This window comes from Lytechinus pictus, chromosome 10 (genome assembly GCF_037042905.1).
Source record: "Lytechinus pictus isolate F3 Inbred chromosome 10, Lp3.0, whole genome shotgun sequence".
Lineage (NCBI taxonomy): Eukaryota > Metazoa > Echinodermata > Echinoidea > Temnopleuroida > Toxopneustidae > Lytechinus > Lytechinus pictus.
This window is the reverse complement of record NC_087254.1, coordinates 33,613,886-33,636,166: the sequence shown is the minus strand read 5'-3', so window position 1 is coordinate 33,636,166 and position 22,281 is coordinate 33,613,886. Positions and strand designations below refer to the sequence as shown.

Here is a 22,281-nt window from a genome sequence, read left to right as displayed (position 1 = left end):
TCAGTGAATTGATTCACATGGAGATAATAAGGAAATATCTAGGGTAAGAGAAAACAAAATGGATATTTCTGATAAATCATCAACTTATGATACTGGGATGGAGTAAGATTTAAAAATGTATACCTACATGTATTTAACTAAATCCAGAATTTTTGTATGCATGGTCATTAAAATTTACTCGAGACCTATTGACCAGATTCACAAGAGATTTCAATTGTAATGTGGTGCAAATCTAGAGACTGCAGATTTTGTGCACATTATTCCTTACACTGTCGCGTACACTATGAAGAGTCCAATAATTAATACATGAGCACTTTTGGCAAAGGGCACGCCTACTTCGATGCATCGTGATGACAAAATAAATCTGCATAGTACATGGTTTTGTACCAATTGAAAACTCTTATGTGAATACAGGTCAATAAATTCAACAAAGGGACACACAAGACTGAATTTATTAACTTGACAGTGTCTGATATCAAAATAATTTATTGATACAATACAATGTTAAATAAAGAGATACACATATCTCCCATGCAGTCAACCATATTGCATAATAAACCTTGTATTGCATTGTAGTCCGGTCTACAATTCTCATTATAAATCAACAAATTACAGTTAAGTCTACCAGAGTCAACCAAATAAGTTAATTAATGAATAAGTGAAAACATGGACCCACAAGTCAGTGGTGAAAGGAATTTACAAACAAGTAGTGTGTTCCACAAAATATAATGCAAACATGATATTTAATCTGTGATCTTACCCATGTCATGCTCTGTAACATATCAGAGATTAGAGAAATTGAATGTAGTTGCCTAGGTAACAGAACCAACAGAGTGGGTATCAGGATTAGAAGTAGTGCAAAAAACCTTCGGGTAAAATTAGAGTATGCATAGACCCGCAGTATTTGAATTGTGCTCTAAAGCGAGGTCATTACCCGTTAACTGTAATGGAAGATGTGTTTACCTCTGATGAACAAGGCTAAAGTCTTTACTACAGCAGATTGTAAATAAGGTTTCTTACAGTGCGAATTGAACCAAGAGCCCTCTTATCTGACAACATTTCAAACCCCATGGGGTAGGTTCAGGTGGCAAAGAGTGCCTTTTGGAATTAGTCCAGCTCCAGAAATTTTTCGATGTCACTTAGATCAGAATCTGGAGGGTCTCCCAGGTATGTACAAAATCGCATTCTGATAGTTGGTCGTAGGGATTCCCTTGATGAAGCAAATGAGGATCATGAAAAGAATTTGTGAATGTTCTTAGACAGACGTCGCGAGCGTGGAATCAAGCTCAATCCTGATAAGCTTGAGTACAAGCAAGCGGAAGTTTGTTTCATGGGACATATCATCTCGCGCGACGGACTTTAAGTAGATCCGCAGAAAGTAGCAGCAATATCAGATATGCCAGTACCAGATTCAGTTGAATCGCTGCAACGCTTTATAGCTATAGTGAAAGACTTGTCAAAGTACCTACCAGCACTCTCCAACATCAGCGAGCCTCTTCGCCGTCTCCCCCACAAAGACTGTGTGTGGACTTGGGGTGAACAGCAACAAGAAGCGTTCAACATTGATTAAGCAGAAAGAGTGTGAAGCTCCAGTTCTGCGTTACTTTGATGCGTCAGCTCCAACAGAGGGTTAAGGAGACGCATCTCAGTTTGGACTCGGTTTCCCACTTCTCCAACATGGACAACCATTCGTGTATGCCAGTCGAGCATTGATGCCAGCGGAAACCAGGTACTTCCGAATAGAGAAAGAATTTCTTGCCCAAGTATTCGGTTTGGAGAAACATCATGAGTATATGTATGGTCGGAAGATCATATGTGGACCGATCACGAGCCTATGGTAGCAATAAACTAGAAGCAGTTAGATACAGATCCAAAGGGCTTAAAGAGACTGCTCTTGAGACTTCAACAGTATGTGTGCATACAGTACATGCCGGGACCTCAGCTTCATCTTGCAGACACTCTATCGAGAGCATACATTGACAATACAACACGCTCACAGACAGAAGATGAAGCAGAGTGAATACATCTGATAGATGGACTTAGAATCTCAGAGCCTACTAGAATCGCAATAAAGCAGGCAACAGCCGATGACGAGTCACTGGAGAAAGTGATCAAGTACGCCTGCCAAGGATGGCCTGGCTCAGCACAAGATTGTGATAGCAATTTAGCAACGTGCATCAGTACTACAGCATCAAACTTGAACTTACTGTCGATGATGGCATAGTCTTCAAAGGACTACAATGTGTGATCCCAAGTGCAATGAGAGCAGAATTCAGAGACAAACTACACATGGCTCATTGATGACAGCTGAACTGACTGATTACATTGCAAAATGTCCAACTTGCAATTAAGTACCAAGATCCCAGCAGAAAGAGAGCCTACATCCTCATCATTCTTTTGAAGTAGCCTTTGTTTCGCCATCCGAGAAAGAAAAAATTCAAAACGATTCCATTTAAAGTAGCCTCTGTACAACTGTCAGAGGATCATCACGTTGTTCATTCTTTAGGCCAAGAACAAGATGAACAATCAAATGACCAAGAAGAGTGTGATGAACTTTCTGAACTGACTTTGAAAGTTTCCAAGACTGATTACTATCCGGACAGTCAGAAGAAGATGAAATAATAAGAATACCAGTCTCTCATGTCCCCCCTCCCCCATTACTAAATCAAATAAAGCAATTCAACATGGGAACTGTGAACCAGCAGGATATGAAGTGGTACATGTACCTGAAGGGAATCAAGACGAAAATGTTACTTTAAACAAGTGGAATGCCTCTGGCGGTCACACCTGCATCACGCGATTCAATATAGCAGCAGTGCTGACTTTGAAAAAACACCATTTAAATAATTATTCACAAAAAACACCATTTATGTAATGATACAATACTACGTTCATTGACATTGGACCTTGATCATGTGACCTAAAACTTGTCAGTGATACTTGATTACCCCTATATCCACATTTTATACACTATATCTATAAACTTTGAAAGTTATGATAGCAATCTAATAATTACCTCTAAAATGGCCAAAGTTCAATGACCTTAAATGACCTTTGACTTTGGTCATGTGACCTGAAACTCACATGGGATGTTCAGTGATACTTGACGACTCTTATGTCCAAGTTTTATGAACTAGACCAATATACTTAGAGTTATGACGGTAATTCAACAAATACCCCCAACATGGCCAATATCCATTGACCTTTGACCTTGGTCGTGTGACCTGAAACTCGCACAGGATGTTCAGTGATACTTGATTACTCTTATGTCCAAGTTTCATGAGTCAGATCCATAAACTTTAAAAGTTATGATGGTACTTTAACAGATACCCCCATTACGGCCAAAGTTCATTGACCTTTGACCTTGGTCATGTGACCTGAAATGCGCACAGGATGTTCAGTGATACTTGATTACTCTTATGTCTTCAAAGTTTTATGAACTAGACAAATATACTTTCAAAGTTATGATGGTAATTCAACAAATACCCCCAATTTGGCCAAAGTTCATTTACCCTAAATGACCGTTGACCTTAATCATGTGACCTGAAACTTGCACAGGATGTTCAGTGATACTTGATTACTATTATGTCCAAGTTTCATGAATCAGATCCATAAACTTTCAAAGTTATGATGGTAATTCAAAAGATACCCCCAATTTGGCCAAAGTTCATTGACCCTACATGACCTTTGACCTTGGTCATGTGACATGAAACTCAGGAAGGATGTTCAGTAATACTTGATTAACCTTATGGCCAAGTTTCATGAACTAGGTCCATATACTTTCTAAGTTATGATGACATTTCAAAAACTTAACCTTCGGTTAAGATTTGGTGTTGACGCCGCCGCCGCCGTCGTCGGAAAAGCAGCGCCTACTGTATAGTCTCACTCTGCTATGCAGGTGAGACAAAAATGATGCAAAGTGATAACACTTAGGCCTATGTAATGAGAACACATAATCACGGCTCAAAAAGAGCATATGACAAGGTAGCATATTGTTTGTTCTGCTGCATAACCTCAGAAAAAAAAACTTCCTCAGCATCTTCCACAATATAAGAATGAGGTAGAAGTGGCTGCTTACATGGCAGAAAAGTCTTTTTAAAAAGACAATGTTTGCTGACTATCATCCGCAAGAGAGGTAATCACAAGCACAACTGCGAAGTAATCAGGTGGACTAGTTGTCATATACAGACCAACAAATCAAGCAGATCCAAAAGATTACGTTTCATCTTTCCACTACTTTAGATGGTTTGCAAAAGTTGAGTTGAAATGTGGAAGCACAGATGCACTGTATAAAAGCCGGAGAAATCAAGCAGTTCTCAAGGAAAAAAAAAAAATCAAGTGGGACAAGAAAAGCTGCTATTTCCACCAGCTCCAGAACAAAGTCTGCTGCATGAAGTACTCAGTGAGTGATGATGTGGCACGTTGCATTAAGGGGGACCACCTCATTACCAAATTATGGCACTGATGGATTTCCATAGAGTTACGATTGATCGGATCAATCGTAACTCTGTGTAAGACTGGCTCCAGATATAGTAACACTGTCAAAGTACATAGAAACCAATGCTGAAAGATGTTTGACAGATCTAAAGGGTGCATTCTACAAAGTGAATGCCTGGCAACAGCTTAATCGTTTGATGTTAACCTATTTGTCTTTAATAGGAGAGCAGTTTCCAAAATGACTTTTGAAGATTACACCAAAATCAAGGAAAGATCAAGCCATACAGTGGAAGGACAGGTGGCAACACTACAAAATTGGGAGCAGCAACTGGTGAAATGTCTATGGAGGGTTGAATTTGAGGGGAAAATGTTATGATGACAAACTTTGTAAAGTCAAGTATGGATGCTCTTATGGGGTACAGAAGTGAGGTTGGTGTCAACAAAAAGAACAGCTACTTCTTCGCCCTAGCAAGACCTGACATCATGTCTCACATCTGAGGATGTGACACACTTAGGGAACATGCTCAAAAAGTGCAGTGCGATCCAGCCAACATTATTCAGATTGACAAGATTGCACAAGCATGTTGCCACTACGATAAAACTTCTCAATCTCAGACAGAATGAGATGAATGTTCTTGCTAACTACATGGAACATGACCTTCACATTCATCAGCAATTTTACATGCTGCCGGATGCAGCCCAGCAAGTTGCAAAGATATCAAAACTTTTGTTTGCAATGGAAGAAAAGGGATGAAATCACGTTGAAGTGCTGGGTCAGGCAAAGAGCACTGATGATCTTCAGCAACAACCAGATGAAGGTAAATTCAATTCTCTCTCATATTCAGGATGAATACGGTTATGGCAGTTAACCCTTTGAGCCCCAAATTATTTGGGACGGTCGTGACCCTCACCCTAAATTATTTGCAGATATCAAGATTATTGGCTAAATGAAGGAATACATGACATTTGAAATATGAATGATCTGCTATTCTCATGATTCGAGCCCAGCCATGTCAGTGGCACCTTGCTCCGCAGGTACCTTGCCTGGCCCGGCTGATGTTGTTTAGCTTCCGTACTAACGATAATCTCAAATTTTGTCTCAAATTCACTGCTTTGGCCTTTGACAAAACCTTATAAATGAAAGCCAATCTTTGACGAAATAATGAACTAAAGATATCAACTGAATATTCCTAAAACGACATTAACTTTAAAGGTCACTTGATATCTAAAACCCTTGCTTTTCCAATCACATGACTTGAAGTCAGTATCAAGGCTTTTAGGGTTCAAGGGATTAAATATCTGACATACGATATGTGCATACATATTTATTTTTTAGATATGACTGGAACTCTCATTAACTGGAAACAACAGTGTTCATGCTCTTTGCTAAAGACCAGAATTTCCTTCTTTTTTTTAAATAGGACAGCTTTCAGTTTTATGCAGGGAGAAAGGTATTGTAGCTCAATAATTAATGTGTCCACTTCAGGACTTACAATCTATTGCAGTCTATATTTGAAAAATGACACATATCAACATTTTCATAAAACCATTGTCGAATATTCAATATCTCATAATTTTCATAATAATGAAATATAGCAAAGCACTAGAACAATATGAAAAGTTCTGCTTGCTTTGTCTCATCATATTTAAACAAGGCTTTAAATTTCTAGTTTCAATTTATTAATGATCCCTGTGAACTTCTTTTTTTAGGGTTTAATTTAATGTAATTGACTTTGTACACAAATGTTGCTGACCTACGTCAGTTTGAAACATGAGGAAAAGTAAAAATATTCATAGTTCTCTGAAAACTGATATGTTTCAACCCTGCTACAGTTAAAAGAAAAATTTCATATAATGCTAAATCTGTATCTAGCAGAGTTTGTCTTCTAAAGAGAAAGAAACCTTCTTTTCCCTGTCCAATTCACAAAAATCCATCAAAGCAGGTATGAGGAGCAAGGATTAGAATTTGCAAATTCAAATTCCTCAAGCACCAACAAGGTTATAATGCAAATATGCAAACAGATGACTAGAACCTTTCTAGTTGATTGCATCCCTCATATCATCTTAATAATAATAATAATAATAATATTTTTCCATTTTAATAAAGCACTACATCAGAAGCGTCGTGGTGTAGTGGTTCTGACTCTCGCCTTGCAATCAAAGGGGTTTGTGTTCGAATCCCACTGCCGCCTAGCGTCCTTTGGCAAGGCGTGAATCCGCAATTTGCCACTCTCCACCCAGGTGTTAATGGGTACATGGTAGGATGTGAAAGCCTACGTAGTATGCCTAGCAATTGAGTCTTGGAACTCTTGTTGATATGCTCCTCAGGGAGTCCAGGGATTGGAGAAAGTGCATACATTGTGAGCGGGCATGCCAGGATCCGATGACTAGGGAAATAATAATTGCCATGTTAAGCGCTTAGAAACAAGGTGTAAAAAGCACTAGATCTTGGGATTCTAGCAGGCAAACCCACGCACAATGCATGCACTTTCTCCACTCCCTGGGAACATTCCAATTTTCCAACAGGATTTTATCAAGCTACACAGAAATTCGCATCCTACCAAGTACCCAATAAGCAAATTCCAAAGGTCCTCCAAATTTCAGCTTAAGACAAAGGTCTAGAGTCCTTTCTATATGGGAATTCCAGGCAGAAAGATTGTTGGGACAACTGAACCATGTCTTCTGAAGCAAGAAAGGCGGTTACCGATATGTCTTAAGTCTTATATTCTCTCTGAGAGCCATATAGCAGCCTTACATCCCGTCTTGATGACCGCATCCATTGTGGAGTACATGGGTGCCTAGAGTGAGAAGAGAACAGACTACATGGTATAGTCAAATCTTGATTTTAGCATCAATAAGTCTGTATGGACAAGAATGGATTTGATTTGACATTTGCCCTAGCGACAACTGCTACGCTATAAACTCCACACACTAACAGAGTGACTAACTTCAACCCTGGATATAACACTGTACCCTACCATAAACCCTAAATCTAACATAAAACCCTATTGCAACCCTAACCCTACATCTTAGACAAAATGAAGCCCTGAACATTTGTCGCAGGAGCAAATGTTGTGTCTCCATGAATCCAGGGGGGGGTATTGTAGGGGAAGGCATAGATGATTTTGGTCAACTCCATGAAGTCAGTTTATAATACTTAATACTAGTAGCTCATTGACGGTAAAAATATAGATTCATATTAAAATGCACATAAACCAAAATTCATTATGATTGAAAAATATGTATCATCCCTAGGTAAGTGAAACTTAATATACAATTCAGAAGATAACCTGGTAATAAAGAATTTAACATGACTGATTGCTATACCTCAAAATATTACAAACATATGAATTCTTATTACCTTCTTTGCATCATTCTCAAGCCCTGTATTAAGATGTTCAAGCTCGTCATCTCTAAATTCCTTGATGATTTCTAATAGCTCCTTGTGAACCTCAGGATCGTCCTCGATCAGTGCACGGATCTGGCTGAAGAGTGAAAATAAAGAGAGGTATTTAGGGGATATCATGGTGCTAATGCACTTCAGCATTAAATTTTTACAGAAGACCAGGGAATAAATCAATCATTTATTTCAAAATGACTATTTGATTCACCTAACCGATCCAATTGCTTTATTTCAGCAGCTAGAAGCTTGATGATTGCAATCGATAACAAATTGTATGAGATAGGTAATATAAAAAAAAAATGGATTGTTCAGTCACACTATCATTGCCATTGTGCAATGCCATAAACAGTGGATATACAGATAATTTAAGCATGGATTTTTGTTTACAAATTCCCATAGATTGAGGTGCACACATAGTAAGTTACTATAAAGTAATGACATCAGCGCCACCTGCATTGCGGATACTTTTGGACTGCCTTTGTGACGAAACAATGACTGTGCTGTATGACTGCAATGGATGCAACAACCAAATGATTATATTATCTCACATTGTGCATGCTTCACATCATCAAACAGATCTACTCCATTAAAATATGCATTCATAGATACAGAGCTTCTCTTGTGAATTATATCTCACTTCCACCTACGGCATGTCGGCCTCGGTAACATATAATCTCCTTCAGAAATTCTAAATCTATGGATAGCTATTTTATGATATATTCAATTCTGGAGCATGCACATTATGTACAATATAAACAAAACCCATACAATTCTAATTCATGTAATGATATATATGCCTGAGTCATATCGATTATTTTGAAAACCGGTGTTCGACAGCTTTAATTCGATCGAACATCGATGCATCGAATTTTGAAGGCGGGAAAAATTGAGTCAATTTTTTTTGCTCCAGCCGTCGAGTCCGATGCGCTATGCACGTCGCACTGCATGCATGCACTGACAGTATGCCCTGGCCGGGTGAGCGTTGCACAAGCAGATGACAGAGCAAAGTTCGTTTGTATTTTCCATGATCACAAAAACACAAAAAAGGCCGGGGACCAATGCAGAATTCTTCCCAAAATATCTTCAACAATGATATTTGCAGATGACAACATATAAGTTTAAAATGAAACAATATTAAAGACATGAATCACGCAGAGTTGATCCGAATGATTTTCGGTCAACTAGCATTTGCAGTCGGCCAGACTCGCACACACCAGCCCCGTCCACTCACTCTTCCGAAACGACAGGCGTGCTTGCCAGCAAACAAGTGCAACCAGCAGAGAGCGCTGTAACTTGCCTGAGATTGTGTAGTTGGATCCAAATGAGCTCCAAATATGGGAATAAATACGTAATTTTCTCTGGATGGTCATTTGAATTGCTATTTAATGCTGATATAACGATTGTGAGGAAAGATTGTGGAATATGAGTTATGACGATGTTCGAGAATTAATCCTGATAATAATATTGATAATCCATTTTTTTTAGGCACAAGAGCATGCGATCGAAATAAATACGAATGTCTCGGATCGAGCTCTAAATTCATATGAATTATTATTGGATGTTAAATAATTACGATTTAATAAGATTTTATAGTCATACTAAAAATATTGACGATGTCAGCAAAGTATGTTATGTTCATATGGAAGAATTAATACTGGCATTATTTTTATTCCATCTCAGTCTCCGAGCTCTGAGAAAAGAAGCACAATGCGCATGCGCGTTCGATGACGTATGACATATTTTCCATTCATGAAATCAGAGCCCAAAGTTGGGCACAAACTAGCTTCAAATTGATGGGAAAAAAATATCAAACGCAATTTTCTCTGTTTTGTCATGTAAAATGTTATTATATGGTGATATTACGATCTTGAAAAGAGTTTCTGCATGTAGACAATGTTCGAGAATCAATCCTGACGTGATAATTATTTTTTTTAGACAAGTGCAGTGCACTCAAGTCGATCGTCATGTGATGTCCGTCATTTAAAATTGAAACGAAATACAAACGTTTCACATCAAGCTCTAAATTCATATTAATGATTATCATATGCAAATTATTGTTTAATATTACGATTGAATAATGTTCTATGTTCATGAAAGTAAGATTTAATTTTACGTTGATCGCGTCAATTTCCGGCCATTTTCTGGTTTGATTAAAGCACAGTACTGCGCATGCACGATCGATGGCGATGACTTCCATTCATGAATTCATCGTGCATAAATTATCTCGGCACGAGCAGACGAGTAAGACTCGAACTATGATCGAAACAGACTTCAAATTAATGGTGAATAGGCATCATAATTACACAATCGGTTTCATTTTGGGGGCAATATAAATCAAGTAAGTAGAAGTGAAGTTGGAAATTACTGATATTTTGATGATTGCTTGTGTGAACCAAACGAATCGGCCGGCCGACGTATTTTTTTTTTCGATGCACCGATTTTGCAAAATCTGCACCGACGTTCAATGACATCGATCGAACACCGATTTTAAAATCGATTCTACTCAGGCTTAACGATATATACATACTCATTATAGTGTTCTCCTATAGATTCTTCTACTGCTACTGTACAGGCCATGGCAGCTTCCTTTCCCATCAGAGCTGAACCAGCACCTAAAGAAATTAAGAGATTAATTATTTTTTTTTAATATTGATCTATTTCAATATAATTCATATTAGGATCATATGATCTAGTACTTGAAACACTGGACTCATGATTGTGATATTTCAAAATTTGTTCTATATTCAGGAATAGTTTCATAAAATGGCCCCAACAATATTACAAGGGTTTAATTAAAACTCTGGTCTTAAGTCGTGGTTTAACTATGGATGCCTGTGACACAAATTTCGAAAGAAACAGGTTTGCTATATCATCTCATCTGTCACTCTGATCATTCATAACTCTCTAGGAAAAATAAATGAATTAGATATCTCCATCATTATTACATGATGAAAGAGAACAGTGACCATAATAAAAATACAATGTTAACACAATTTTGACATATGCACAGAGTTAGACCATGGTCTAAATTAAACCCGACTTAAAGACCCAGACCGGACCCCAAAGTGAAATTGACAAACCATATATAAATCGAAGGCTTATATTCCACTTAACACAGAAAAACAAGCTTTATGCATTTTAATCACTTATTAGCCTAGTATTTTGCATAAGAATAGCTTCATTTATCGGGCTTCGAAAATAGGCTTTCTTGTACATGCTTTCACAGGCCCTAGAGTGTGACATCATGTTGTGTTAGAAGTATTGTGATTCCATCGAACTTTACACAGGAAGACTGGGTGATTTTCCGCTTTTTAGATTACGCACTTTATTTTCTTCATTTCTATCACCTACGGATATCAGAAATATCTTTTCCTGTAAGCTTGAATTGATGAAATCTACAGCCTTTGACTACTTTACCATATTTTATATTTTTGGCTTATTTGACGTAACTTTCTAATTCTAAGTACATTCAGACTATGTGTAACAACTTTTCCTGACATAGCAATTTAGGCCCAATAAGAGCAAAACAAAGAAATCACAAAAAATCTGGTGAAGAGTTGTAGGTTTCCATCCATTTGAGCATTGAATAATTGCATGGGCGTCAGCTCAGAGGATTACTTTTTGTTCGTAGGGGGACATCTATTATTGCGTCCCCCAAACACAAAAGATAATCCTCCGCGCTGACGGCCATGAATAATTGTCATTGCAATGTATTTCTGCAATTTGAAAAAAAATCAAATTAAGAACTTGAAAAATCTGAAAAATCACGAACTTTTCTGTGTGCAAACCTATGGAATCACAACGCTTGTAACACAACATGACGTCACGGTCTCAAGGCTGGTGAAAAGCACTAGAAAGCCTTTTGTCAAAATCCCCTGCGAAACCCGCTAATTTGAGGTTTTCTTTAAGCAAAATACTTAGCTGTCAAGCGGTGAATATGCATAGAGCTTACATTGTTGTACTATGTAGCTTTACATGTTTTCCATTTTGTCAATCTCACTATTAGCTCCGGTCTGGGTCTTAAAGAATAAAGGTTGAATCTTGAAGATGAACATGTGATCCATACCTAAGACAAAGCCTGCAACATTCCAGATTGGCAACAGAGCTGTGGGACGTACTCTGCGTTCTGGGATCAGTCTCTCAAATGTCTCCTTGTGATGCTTCTCTTGGTCCCACATTTCCTGGAAAAAAATATCATGAATGAAACTTATTGAGCAAGTTCGTAAGCATAGTGCTAGAGTCTGCATAAGTATGGAAGCAGGAGGCCGTCAAAAACACGGATATACGTCGTGTCGTAATTCAATTTACTACACAACGTAAATAATTACGTAGTGTAGTAATTCGAATTACTACACGACGTAAATAATTACGTAGTGTAGTAATTCGAATTACTACACGACGCAATTCCGAATTACTGCCCAACGATTTAACGTCATGACGTTAAATGAATTAGTGTCGCTACATCAAATAATTAAGGTCGTGTAGTAATTCGAATTACTACACGACGTAAATAATTACGTAGTGTAGTAATTTCAATTACTACACTACCTAAAGAATTACGTCGTGTAGTAAATAATTACTACACGACGTAATTCCGAATTACTGCTCAACGATTTAGTGTCATGACGTTAAATCAACCAATGGGATCATTCGTTATAAACCTACAATGCAATGCCAGCGCGGGGGAACTTGAATGCGGGGCGCGCGGCCGATCGCGCTGGAGTTATCGACCAATAGCGCCCGACCATGGGCGGAAATCCCAGGGGGGACAGGGGGGACGTGTCCCCCCCCCCCCTACTCAAAATAGTAGGGGGGACACAATATCAAATGTCCCCCCTACTAATTTTTGGTCTTTTATGATAGTAAGAAATACATCGTTCAATATCGAAATAAAACATGTATTTTAGGACGAAATTACCTTAAATTTGGGGTGATAATTTTCCAGCCCCTTGTCCCCCCTACCTTTTGGGAGAGATTTCCGCCCCTGCGCCCGACCAATAAGGATTTTGAAGATAGCGGACTATAAATCAATAGATTTTGTGCACTGTGTCTACAAAAGCACGAAGTGAAATTGAAGGTAAGGTAAAAGATATCGGTATCAAGAGTAAACGATTATCTATTGAAGTTGGAACGCAAAAACTTATAAACATCGATTTATAGCATATTATGTATTGGAAGATGTCTGACATTGTGTTTTATTGCAACACTTAAGGGGAAGAAAATGATGTTTAATTTATGAGATGTCAAGGTATGCATCGATTTGTAAAGACATCAAAACTTATATTTGTTACATATATATGTATTTTATTTTGTATATGAATTGAAGTTGTCAATAAAAAATACTGAAAAAAAAAATAATAATCATGATAAGAATAATAAAACACATACTGATTGGTGGTTCCGGGAGCCGGATGAGTGGCCAGTGACGTAGCTACTGGGGGGGGGGGGGGGCTGGGAGGGCACGTGCCCCCTTGAGATTTGGTGTGCCCCCCCCCCCCCCCCCGGTGCCCCCCTGAAAAAAAATGACAGAGCAAAAAAAAAAGAGAAAAAGGAGAAAGAAGAAAAGAATAAAGGAAAAGAAGAAGAAATACAGGAAAAAAGGAAAATTAGAGGGGGATGACGAGTGAATGAAATAATGTGAGGGGAAGACTTGCAAAAAATCAAAAACAAATCTTTCATGTTACTACATAAAATTTTTGCTTGCGCTTCGCGCCAGAAAATGTTTGATTTTGGCGGGATTCTGCATTTTTCGCCAATTTCTATATAGGATTGGGTCGTAGATTCAATCGTAAAAAATAAAGAGTTAGATCGAGTGTTTTAGCATGGGACTTGTACCAGGCAAAAGGGTATAGGCTTTAAGAAAACGCCAATCACTATTCCTATTATGCCATTCGATATATTTAATTAGATTTAAAGAAAAATTATGCTTTTGGCGGGATTTTGCGATTTCCCTTTGATCGTAGATTCAACCGAAAACAATAAGATTTAAATCGAGTGTTCCACCATGGGACTTATACACTAGCGTACCTACGGGGGGGGGGGGGGGGGGGGGGGGTGGGGGCAGGGAGGGCCCCCCCCCCCACTGACGAGCCACAACCCATGCAAAGGACGTATCCCTGCCCCCCCCCCCCCCCGACGAGCTTGAAAGACCTTTTTCCCCCCCCCCCCCTGACGAGCTTGAAGACCTTTTTATTATTATTATTTTTTTTTTGTTGCTTGTCAAATTTTTTGGCGGACGGTTTTGCCCACCCCCCCCCCCCCCCCGTGGAAAATCCTAGGTACGCCACTGGACCTATACCATGTATGCCAGGTGCAAGGGTAATATCTTATGGGCTTCAAGAAAATTCCAACCATACAGATTTGCCACCCCCTCCCTCCCAAACACATACACCATTAACTCCTATTGATGGGTCATGGTCTGTGTGTTTTTATCCTGGTTTTGCATTGTGGGCATAAAGATTTTTTTTTTAAAGACCCAAAAAATCACCGTCTTTGTTTTGTTGTCATCCATACGTGCCCCTCACAGTGGCGTAGCTAGGATTTTTTTTCCTGGGGGGGGGGACTGGGGGTCCTTGCTTTTTCAGGGGGGGGCACCATTTTTTCCGGTGTGTGTCACAAGGGCGGATCCGACTTACGCCAATAGGAGACGAAACAAAATTGCGCCAAAAGTCATTTTGGGCAATTTCAGATTTTTTATTTTTGTCATGCACGGCTGAAAGACAACACTTTAAAGAATACCTCAGCAAAATATTTCATTCGGGAATTTGCATAAAGATTGTTAATTTCCTACCTCACATCGTAAAATGTGATATTTTGCGAAATGCCGCGTATATGACAACTTAGTTGAAAAACAAGCCCTTTCACAGGAGGTTTTTCAAGTAGGAATCTGAAAAAGGCACGAACATAATCCTGATATATTCTTTTTTTATGTGAAAGGGTTCAAAGTAGATAAAAGACACATTTCAGGAGGTTTATAGGATAATTATTCCTCGAAATAGGCTGATAATCCATGTTTTTTGCATTTACATTAGAAACGTTTAGATTTCCGTGGATTTCCGTTTAAATTCTATCATCATTATTTTGCCAGATGTCGAAGCTTTAAGTCGATACCAAATTTAGCTGCCCGTTTTCGCCCGTTTTCATGTTAGAGCCAATTTTACTTGACACAGCACCCCCAAACCTGTTCAAAAACCGTCATTTTTATACCGCGCAGTTATCGCAGCGCACCGTGTGGGGTGTACATTGCCGTTCATTTTTGCACGGCGGGGACGATCCCCTTCTATTCCATGAAAATGACATGAATTCCGGGCATGATGTAAACAAAATGAAGGTTGATAACTCATATGAGGGCTACCCACCCCTCTTCCAGAGATAAAAGTTAATTGTAGTATAATTTCAGCCCAAAACCCTCCTCATAATTATAGTAAAACATTAGTGGTGTTATATACTATGCGTTTTACTAAAGTCTACCCGCTTGATAAAGCACGGTTAATATTTTCAGATTTTGAAGTATTGTTTTTAATCTGATGATCATTTTGATGCCATAAAATTATTTTCAGGATCTCATACACACTTTTTAGCCATGTGAGAAGCATAAACCAACATTCACTCTGGTCAATCTTGAAGTAACACAGAACACAAAGTTTATATACTGCACATTGTTTAGCGTAATTTGTCTTTTCACAGATAGGTTTTAAGTAGCCAATCAAAATTTGGTATCAAAGTGACGTCATATCGACTTTAAATTATGTTCAGTCGATTCTACGCCCCAAATTACCCTTAATCAACATGTTTAAGTAAAAATATAATACGGGATATAATTTTGGCGCACTTTCAACTCATTCTGGCCCACTGTGGGACGGGGCCCGTAATTATCTTCACCTATATTTTCCCCGATCAGTCACTTCTTAGTTTTATTCTTATAAAACAACACAAACATGAAATAATCTCATAAGCCTTATAAAAAGTGCGAGCGCGAAGCGCGGGCGATTTTTTTTCTACTTTCACGTATTTTGTCCTGAAAATGTAATATTCTGGGCAATGTTATGTGTGATCCTGAACAAGATTCATATGTAACTAAATGGTTACTGCGAACGCCAAGAGCGAGAGCAGATTTTTTTTAACTGTTCTAGCATTATCGAAAAGGGACCTGTTAAGGACTGCTTACAGTTACCCACGAAGACGGTATATATCTCAATAATGCGAGCGCGAAACGCGAACAAATTTTTTGGACATTCCGACCTAAAAAAATTGTCATTCTAAGCACTTTTTGTATTAATAAATGGGATAGGTATGTAACTAAACACCAAATCTTCTCAAGGGGGCACGTGCCCTCCCAGCCCCCCCCCCCCCCCCGGTAGCTACGCCACTGGCCCCTCATCCGGCTCCCGGAACCAGCAATCAGTATGAGTTTTATTATTCTTATCATTATTATTATTATTATTTTGTATTCAGTAGTTTTTATTGACAACTTCAATTCATATACAAAATAAAATACATATTATAACAAATAGAAGTTTGATGTCTTTACAAATTGATGCATACCTTGACAACTCATGAATTAAACATCAATGTCAGACATCTATCAATACATAATCATAAATCATTACCAATGCTAATCGATGTTTATAAGTTTTTTCGTTCCAACTTCAATAGATAATCGTTTACTCTTGATACCGATATCTTTTAACTTATTTCGTACTTTTGTAGACACGGTACACAAAGTCTATTGATTTATAGTTCGATATCTTCAAAATCCTTAATGGTCGATAACTCCAGCGCGATCAGCCGCACGCCCCGCATTCAAGTTCCCCCGCGCTGGCATTGCTTTGTAGGTTTATAACGGACGATCCCATTGGTTGATTTAACGTCATGACACTAAATCGTTGAGCAGTAATTCGGAATTACGTCGTGTAGTAATTATTTACTACACGACGTAATTCTTTAGGTAGTGTAGTAATTGGAATTACTACACTACGTAATTATTTACGTCGTGTAGTAATTCGAATTACTACACGACCTTAATTATTTGATGTAGCGACACTAATTCATTTAACGTCATGACGTTAAATCGTTGGGCAGTAATTCGGAATTGCGTCGTGTAGTAATTCGAATTACTACACTACGTAATTATTTACGTCGTGTAGTAATTCGAATTGCTACACTACGTAATTATTTACGTCGTGTAGTAAATTGAATTACGACGCGACGTATATCCGTGTTTTTGACGGTCTCCTGCTTCCATACATAAGTTGACCATCAATTGAATCCTGTGCAATAGGATAGCAGCACATTGCACTGACACTTGAGTATTTCATTTGAGATAAGGCTCAGTGTCCCCATACATGTATGTATAGAACTTACATATGCTGCTATGTGTTGTAAGAATTCCGGTTGTGAAAATAACTGGCTATTATGTTGTTTTTTTGTCTGATAAGTTGTCAGATCTGACAAGTTTCCTTTGCTTTGATTGGCCCAGAAGCACTTTTACCTTGGTAACTGTCAGATAGGACATCTGACAGGTCCTTTCACTAAATACTCCGCTCTTGTGTGGTGCAGAATGACTTCCCTATATACCTGACTTTAAAATGTTTCAGTTGTTTGGAAATTATTAACCTCTTTTTGAACAACACCCTGGTCAACACACTAAACCAACTGGCCTTTAAACTAGGCGGAGGCTGCAGCTTATGTCTTTGCCTATTAAACTCTGATGCTGTTACAGAAAGCGTCACGTACATGTAGCAGCAGCATCAGACGTACTGCCAAAGTATCACGTAACATCATCAGCCTCCCAAAGACGAAAGCTCCAAAAGATGAAAAGTGGCAGCCACCACCTATGATCCAACAGATATGTACAAATTTCAGATGAATCTTTATGACTGGTGAGCTACTACCAACCTGTATGAGTGGTCCTACTGATGTATTCTTGAGTACAGCAAGCTGACCCGCATAGATCCTATCGGCTCCGACCTCTCCAGCGTGATCCACCCTGATGATCCGGTCTATCATCTCTTTCCTTGTCAGGCTAGACATAGAGCTAGCTGACCTCTGACCTTTGACCTCCGTAACGGCTCTCATTGCCCGCAACTTGTATTGCCTCAGAACACAATACCTCATTGAACTGAGATTCTGCATCATGGATGGTTGGTTGGTACACTTTGAATCTGGCTGTGAGCAAAGAGATTTAGTGGAGATTACAGGATTTGTTGATGGTATTTCATAATAAACCAAAGTTTGGGAATCTCGCCTTTGCCATATGATGTCAGCAAAAAATACACATTAATATAACATGACTGCTAATTTAATCCCCTTTTTCAACTTCTTTCAAACTCACATCCAAAAACAATTTTATAGTCGTGTATACCAAATGTGTATAAGGTTAAACAAAATAAACTGAGTTCTAAAAGAAACTGATCAAACTTTTACAAGGGCACTGCACAAATTCCACTCAGTCAGAATGAACAATATTTTTTTTTTTTACAAAGGTTAGCTTCAATAATCTTTACTAAGCACAGTACATCAATAATTAAGAGATTGATTCAATCACAGAGAGGCTATAGCCCCTCACATCAATTGGTGTCTGAATCCACAGTCACAAAATTGCAAAAGAAAGACTAATGAAAATGAGATAGCATTAAACAAAACAAACTTCCTTCTTTATAACACATGGCCTTAATGGGCATGTAGAAGTGATTGGCTCAATCACAAATAAGCTACAGGAAGTAAACATCAAAATTTAAATGACTGGAACAATCACACAGCCACACACAGATCAGGGGGGGGGGGGGATGTTCCAGTAAGCACTCCTAGTATCAATGAGGACAATACATAAACAGTACTGACCTTATAGGTGAAAATAGCACATTAACACGGGTTGGTGCATGCACCCACGGTAACACACAGTGATGGCGACAAGGCTTGGCGCGGAATGAGCTGTCAAGTGGCATGATTTTTTTTCTCATTTCAATCATGATCTGTTTTGAGTGAAATTAGTTTGTGTATTGCAGTGTAGATATCATAAGGTTAAATTTGGTTCAATTCTGGATGCAGGAACCTCTGTTCCTCTACGTCTAGCTCACTGTGACGTCTAAAGAATTGGCGCGGTCCGGGGGAGGAACCTTATAATCAAATTTAAATTATGCATTACGCCACCAAAAGTAAATCCTCTTTTCAAATTGTAATACATCCTTAGACTCCAATACAAGCTCGGGAAGACTATTCCATAAGTTACAGATTCTCAATGTAAAAAAAGTTCTTATGTGTATTCTTGTTTAATAGCTTTCATCTTGAAAAGCATGTGCACATGACCCATTGTACTGGTAAAAGAATTAAGTTGCAGACATGGGGTAACATCAGGGTCATATTTGTGGAGAATGTCTCTATCATGTCACTCCTAGCTGGTCTATAAACAAGAGTAGGTCATCTCTGCACATTCTCAAGTGCATCAATATGTTTTACTTTGTATGGATTCCACACAGCATGGCCATACTCTAGATGAAGCCGAACCACAGCCTTCAAAAGTCTCTTAAACATATCTTCATCCAGAAAAAAAAGACCTCCCTACCAAGCCTGCTAGCCTGTTAGCTTTTGAAACAATTTTCTGTGCGTGATCATCAAATGAAAGTACGCCATCTATTTCTATGTCCAGGTCCTTCATCAAATCAACATGCTCTAGATTACACTTACAGTGGCGGTCTTTGAGTGTAATTACACTCTAATCTACGCCCGGGCCCAGATCAATAGAGTGACCAAGCCAGAACAATAGCAGAACAATTGTTCTAGCTCGAGTGTAATCTCTACCTTTCTTTAAATGATATGATATCAAAATTTATTAAGGTAAAAATTTGAACAAATATCTGTGGATTTTGTACAATGGTGCTTGAAAGTCTGACTACTCTGGCAGCTTTTTTCAACCTTATAGCTTTCATCTTGAAAAGCATGTGCACATGACCCCTTTTCTGGTAAAAGAATTAAGTTGCAGACATGGGGCAACATCAGGGTCATATTTGTGAAGAATATTAAAGGTCTCTATCATGTCACTCCTAGCTCGTCTATAAACAAGAGTAGGCAAATATAGCTTCTTTAGTCTCTCAGGATGAGAGCCCTTTCAAAGATGGGACGCAGCGAGTAGCTTGTCTCTGCACATTCTCAAGTGCATCAAGGTGTTTTACTTTGTATGGATTCCACACAGCATGGCCATACTCTAGAATCTTGATGAGGCCAAACCAAAGCCTTAAAAAGACTCTAAAACATATCTTCATCGATAAAAACAAATGACCTCCTTACCAAGCCTGCTAGCCTGTTAGCTTTTGAAACAATTTTCTGTATATGAGCATCAAATGAAAGTACGCCATCTATTTCTATGCCCATCAAATGAAAGTACGCCATCTATTTCTATGCCCAGGTCCTAAGTTCATCGAATCAACATTTACACTTGAATCTACACTCGGGCCCAGAACAATAGAGTGACCAAGCCAGAACGATAGTAGAACAATGGATTCACTGGACCATTTCCTTTGTTCTAGCTCGAGTGTAATCTCTGGTGCTCAAAGATTGCTGACTGGGTCTGTATATAGGCCTACAACGCTACCTTTCTTTAAATGATACGATATCAAAATTTATATCTATAAAGGTAAAATTTTGAACAAATATCTGTGGATTTTGTACAATGGTGCTTGAAAGTCTGATTTACTCTGGCAGCTTTTTTAAACCTTATTGAGATCCCAATGTCCCCTAGTCTATTAATTAATGATTATCTTAAGACAGTGCATATATATCTGTGTGTGGCTGTGTGGAAGGCTTGTGTTCTCACCTACGCTTAAACCAGTTTAATGTGGCAAAGTGAGAGGTGATTTTCCAAGGACCAAGCTGGTTTGGAAGATCGCCTTCCACTTTCGATACCACTTTGACTCTTTGAGAGTGCGTACACATCCGGCAATAGTACACATTAAATTGGTTTCCACTTAACTTATTTAAAGGTCAAATCAACCCCAGGAAAATGTTGATTTGAATCAACAGAGAAAAATCAGACAAGCATAATGCTGAAAATTTCACCGAAATTGGATGTAAAATAAGAAAGTTATGACATTCTAAAGTTTCCCTTATTTTTCAAAAAATAGTTATACTAGAGCGATGCACAATTTAGTCACATCACATGCAATTGAGAGAGTCGATGATGTCCCTCACTCACTATTTCAATTGGTGAGGGACATCATCGACTCTCTCAAGTCTCATTGCATGAGACTATATTGTTGTAGTAGCGATGTAGTAGCGATGTACCCCTCCCCCAATCTATAATTGTGACGTCACCGGCCATGCTGCGGTGGATTTGACTAGTTATATGGCTGACTGGCAGAACTTGAACTTGGACAACGCTCCTCAGAAGTCATATTTTGCCTGGTGAGTTTGTTGATCCCACCCCTATTTATTTACATAATTCTAATCATCGAGCAGTGGTGTTCATTAACTGACCCCAGCTGCTTTATTGTAAAGAACAAGCATGACAAAAAAGTCAAAAGAAATAGTTCTGTATTTCTTTTGACGTTTTGTCATACTTGTTCTTTTTTGTTTGAATTATACAATATTTCATTTTTTTGCAGATTTGACAATAAGGACCAAGACTGAACCATAAAATGTTAAAGAATGGTAATTCCACATGTTCAGGGAGCCTTTGGTAAGTAGACGATAGACTCTAGTCTAATCACCACCCGCACTGGATTGGTATCAGCGGCCTCGCCACTCATCCGTACGCCGTTTCTAACGGGCTAGCTACTACTGCTACCGGTACCGGTACTGCGAGTGCGAAGACGGAAGGTTTGGCTGCCGGCTGGTACTCGACTCGTCTCGGACAATCGACAATTAATCGGACTTTATGAGGTAATGACTTTCGTCTTAAACCGTGAAAAATATCTACATAATTTTATTTTTCATTTCTTTAAATATGAACAATACAAGAATATAAAAACAAGCAACAACATACCGAATAAATTAGAGTCTCGCCGCTCCCTCGTCCGGTCTTGTAATGATTACAAAATTCTATTATGTAAGATAGACTGTACGCATGCGCAAATTAAGAGGGTATTCCCCTTGCTCAAACTTCAGAGGCGGCAGAAATTAGCCCCCGCCCCCCCCAAAAAAAAGTTTGACCCCGGTTTATTTCCAATTCGTCTAATGCCAATTCGTCCAATTGCCAACTCGTCTACTACCATTTGGTCCATCATCAGTTCGTCTACTCACCACATGGTCTACTTTCATTTAGTCTATAATGCCATTCCGTCTAATAACAATTAGTTGGTCCAATAGCCATTTAGTCCATATACTATTTGGTCTAATTAAACTTAAGTGTTCATTGTGCAAAATGAATGATAAGAAAATGGGTATTAGACCAACTGGTTACGAAATGGTAATAGACGAAATGGTGATTAGACGGAGTGATGATTGGA

The 22,281-nt window shown here is 38.6% G+C and overlaps 1 protein-coding gene across 1 annotated transcript; it reads right to left on the bottom strand.

Moving 5' to 3' along the window:
- Positions 1–468: 468 nt before the first annotated feature.
- Positions 469–21,869, bottom strand: LOC129269520 (5-demethoxyubiquinone hydroxylase, mitochondrial-like). The gene is made up of 6 exons (XM_054907030.2): positions 21,819–21,869; positions 17,738–18,007; positions 11,907–12,021; positions 10,368–10,452; positions 7,799–7,922; positions 469–7,235 (listed from the first exon to the last, which is right to left on the bottom strand). The coding sequence occupies exons 2-6, from the start codon at positions 17,975–17,977 to the stop codon at positions 7,158–7,160; spliced, it is 642 nt and encodes a 213-aa protein (XP_054763005.2). The 5' UTR covers positions 17,978–18,007; positions 21,819–21,869; the 3' UTR covers positions 469–7,157.
- Positions 21,870–22,281: the final 412 nt, after the last annotated feature.

Excerpts from the sequence above, each read along its gene's own strand:
- LOC129269520 (XM_054907030.2), bottom strand. The coding sequence starts at position 17,977 with ATGATGCAGAATCTCAGTTCAATGAGGTATTGTGTTCTGAGGCAATAC. Across the intron at positions 10,453-11,906 it reads TGTTGCAGGCTTTGTCTTAG|GTGCTGGTTCAGCTCTGATG; the intron begins GTATGGATCACA and ends TAATTTCTTTAG. Across the intron at positions 7,236-7,798 it reads TTGAGAATGATGCAAAGAAG|GCACCCATGTACTCCACAAT; the intron begins GTAATAAGAATT and ends TTCTCACTCTAG.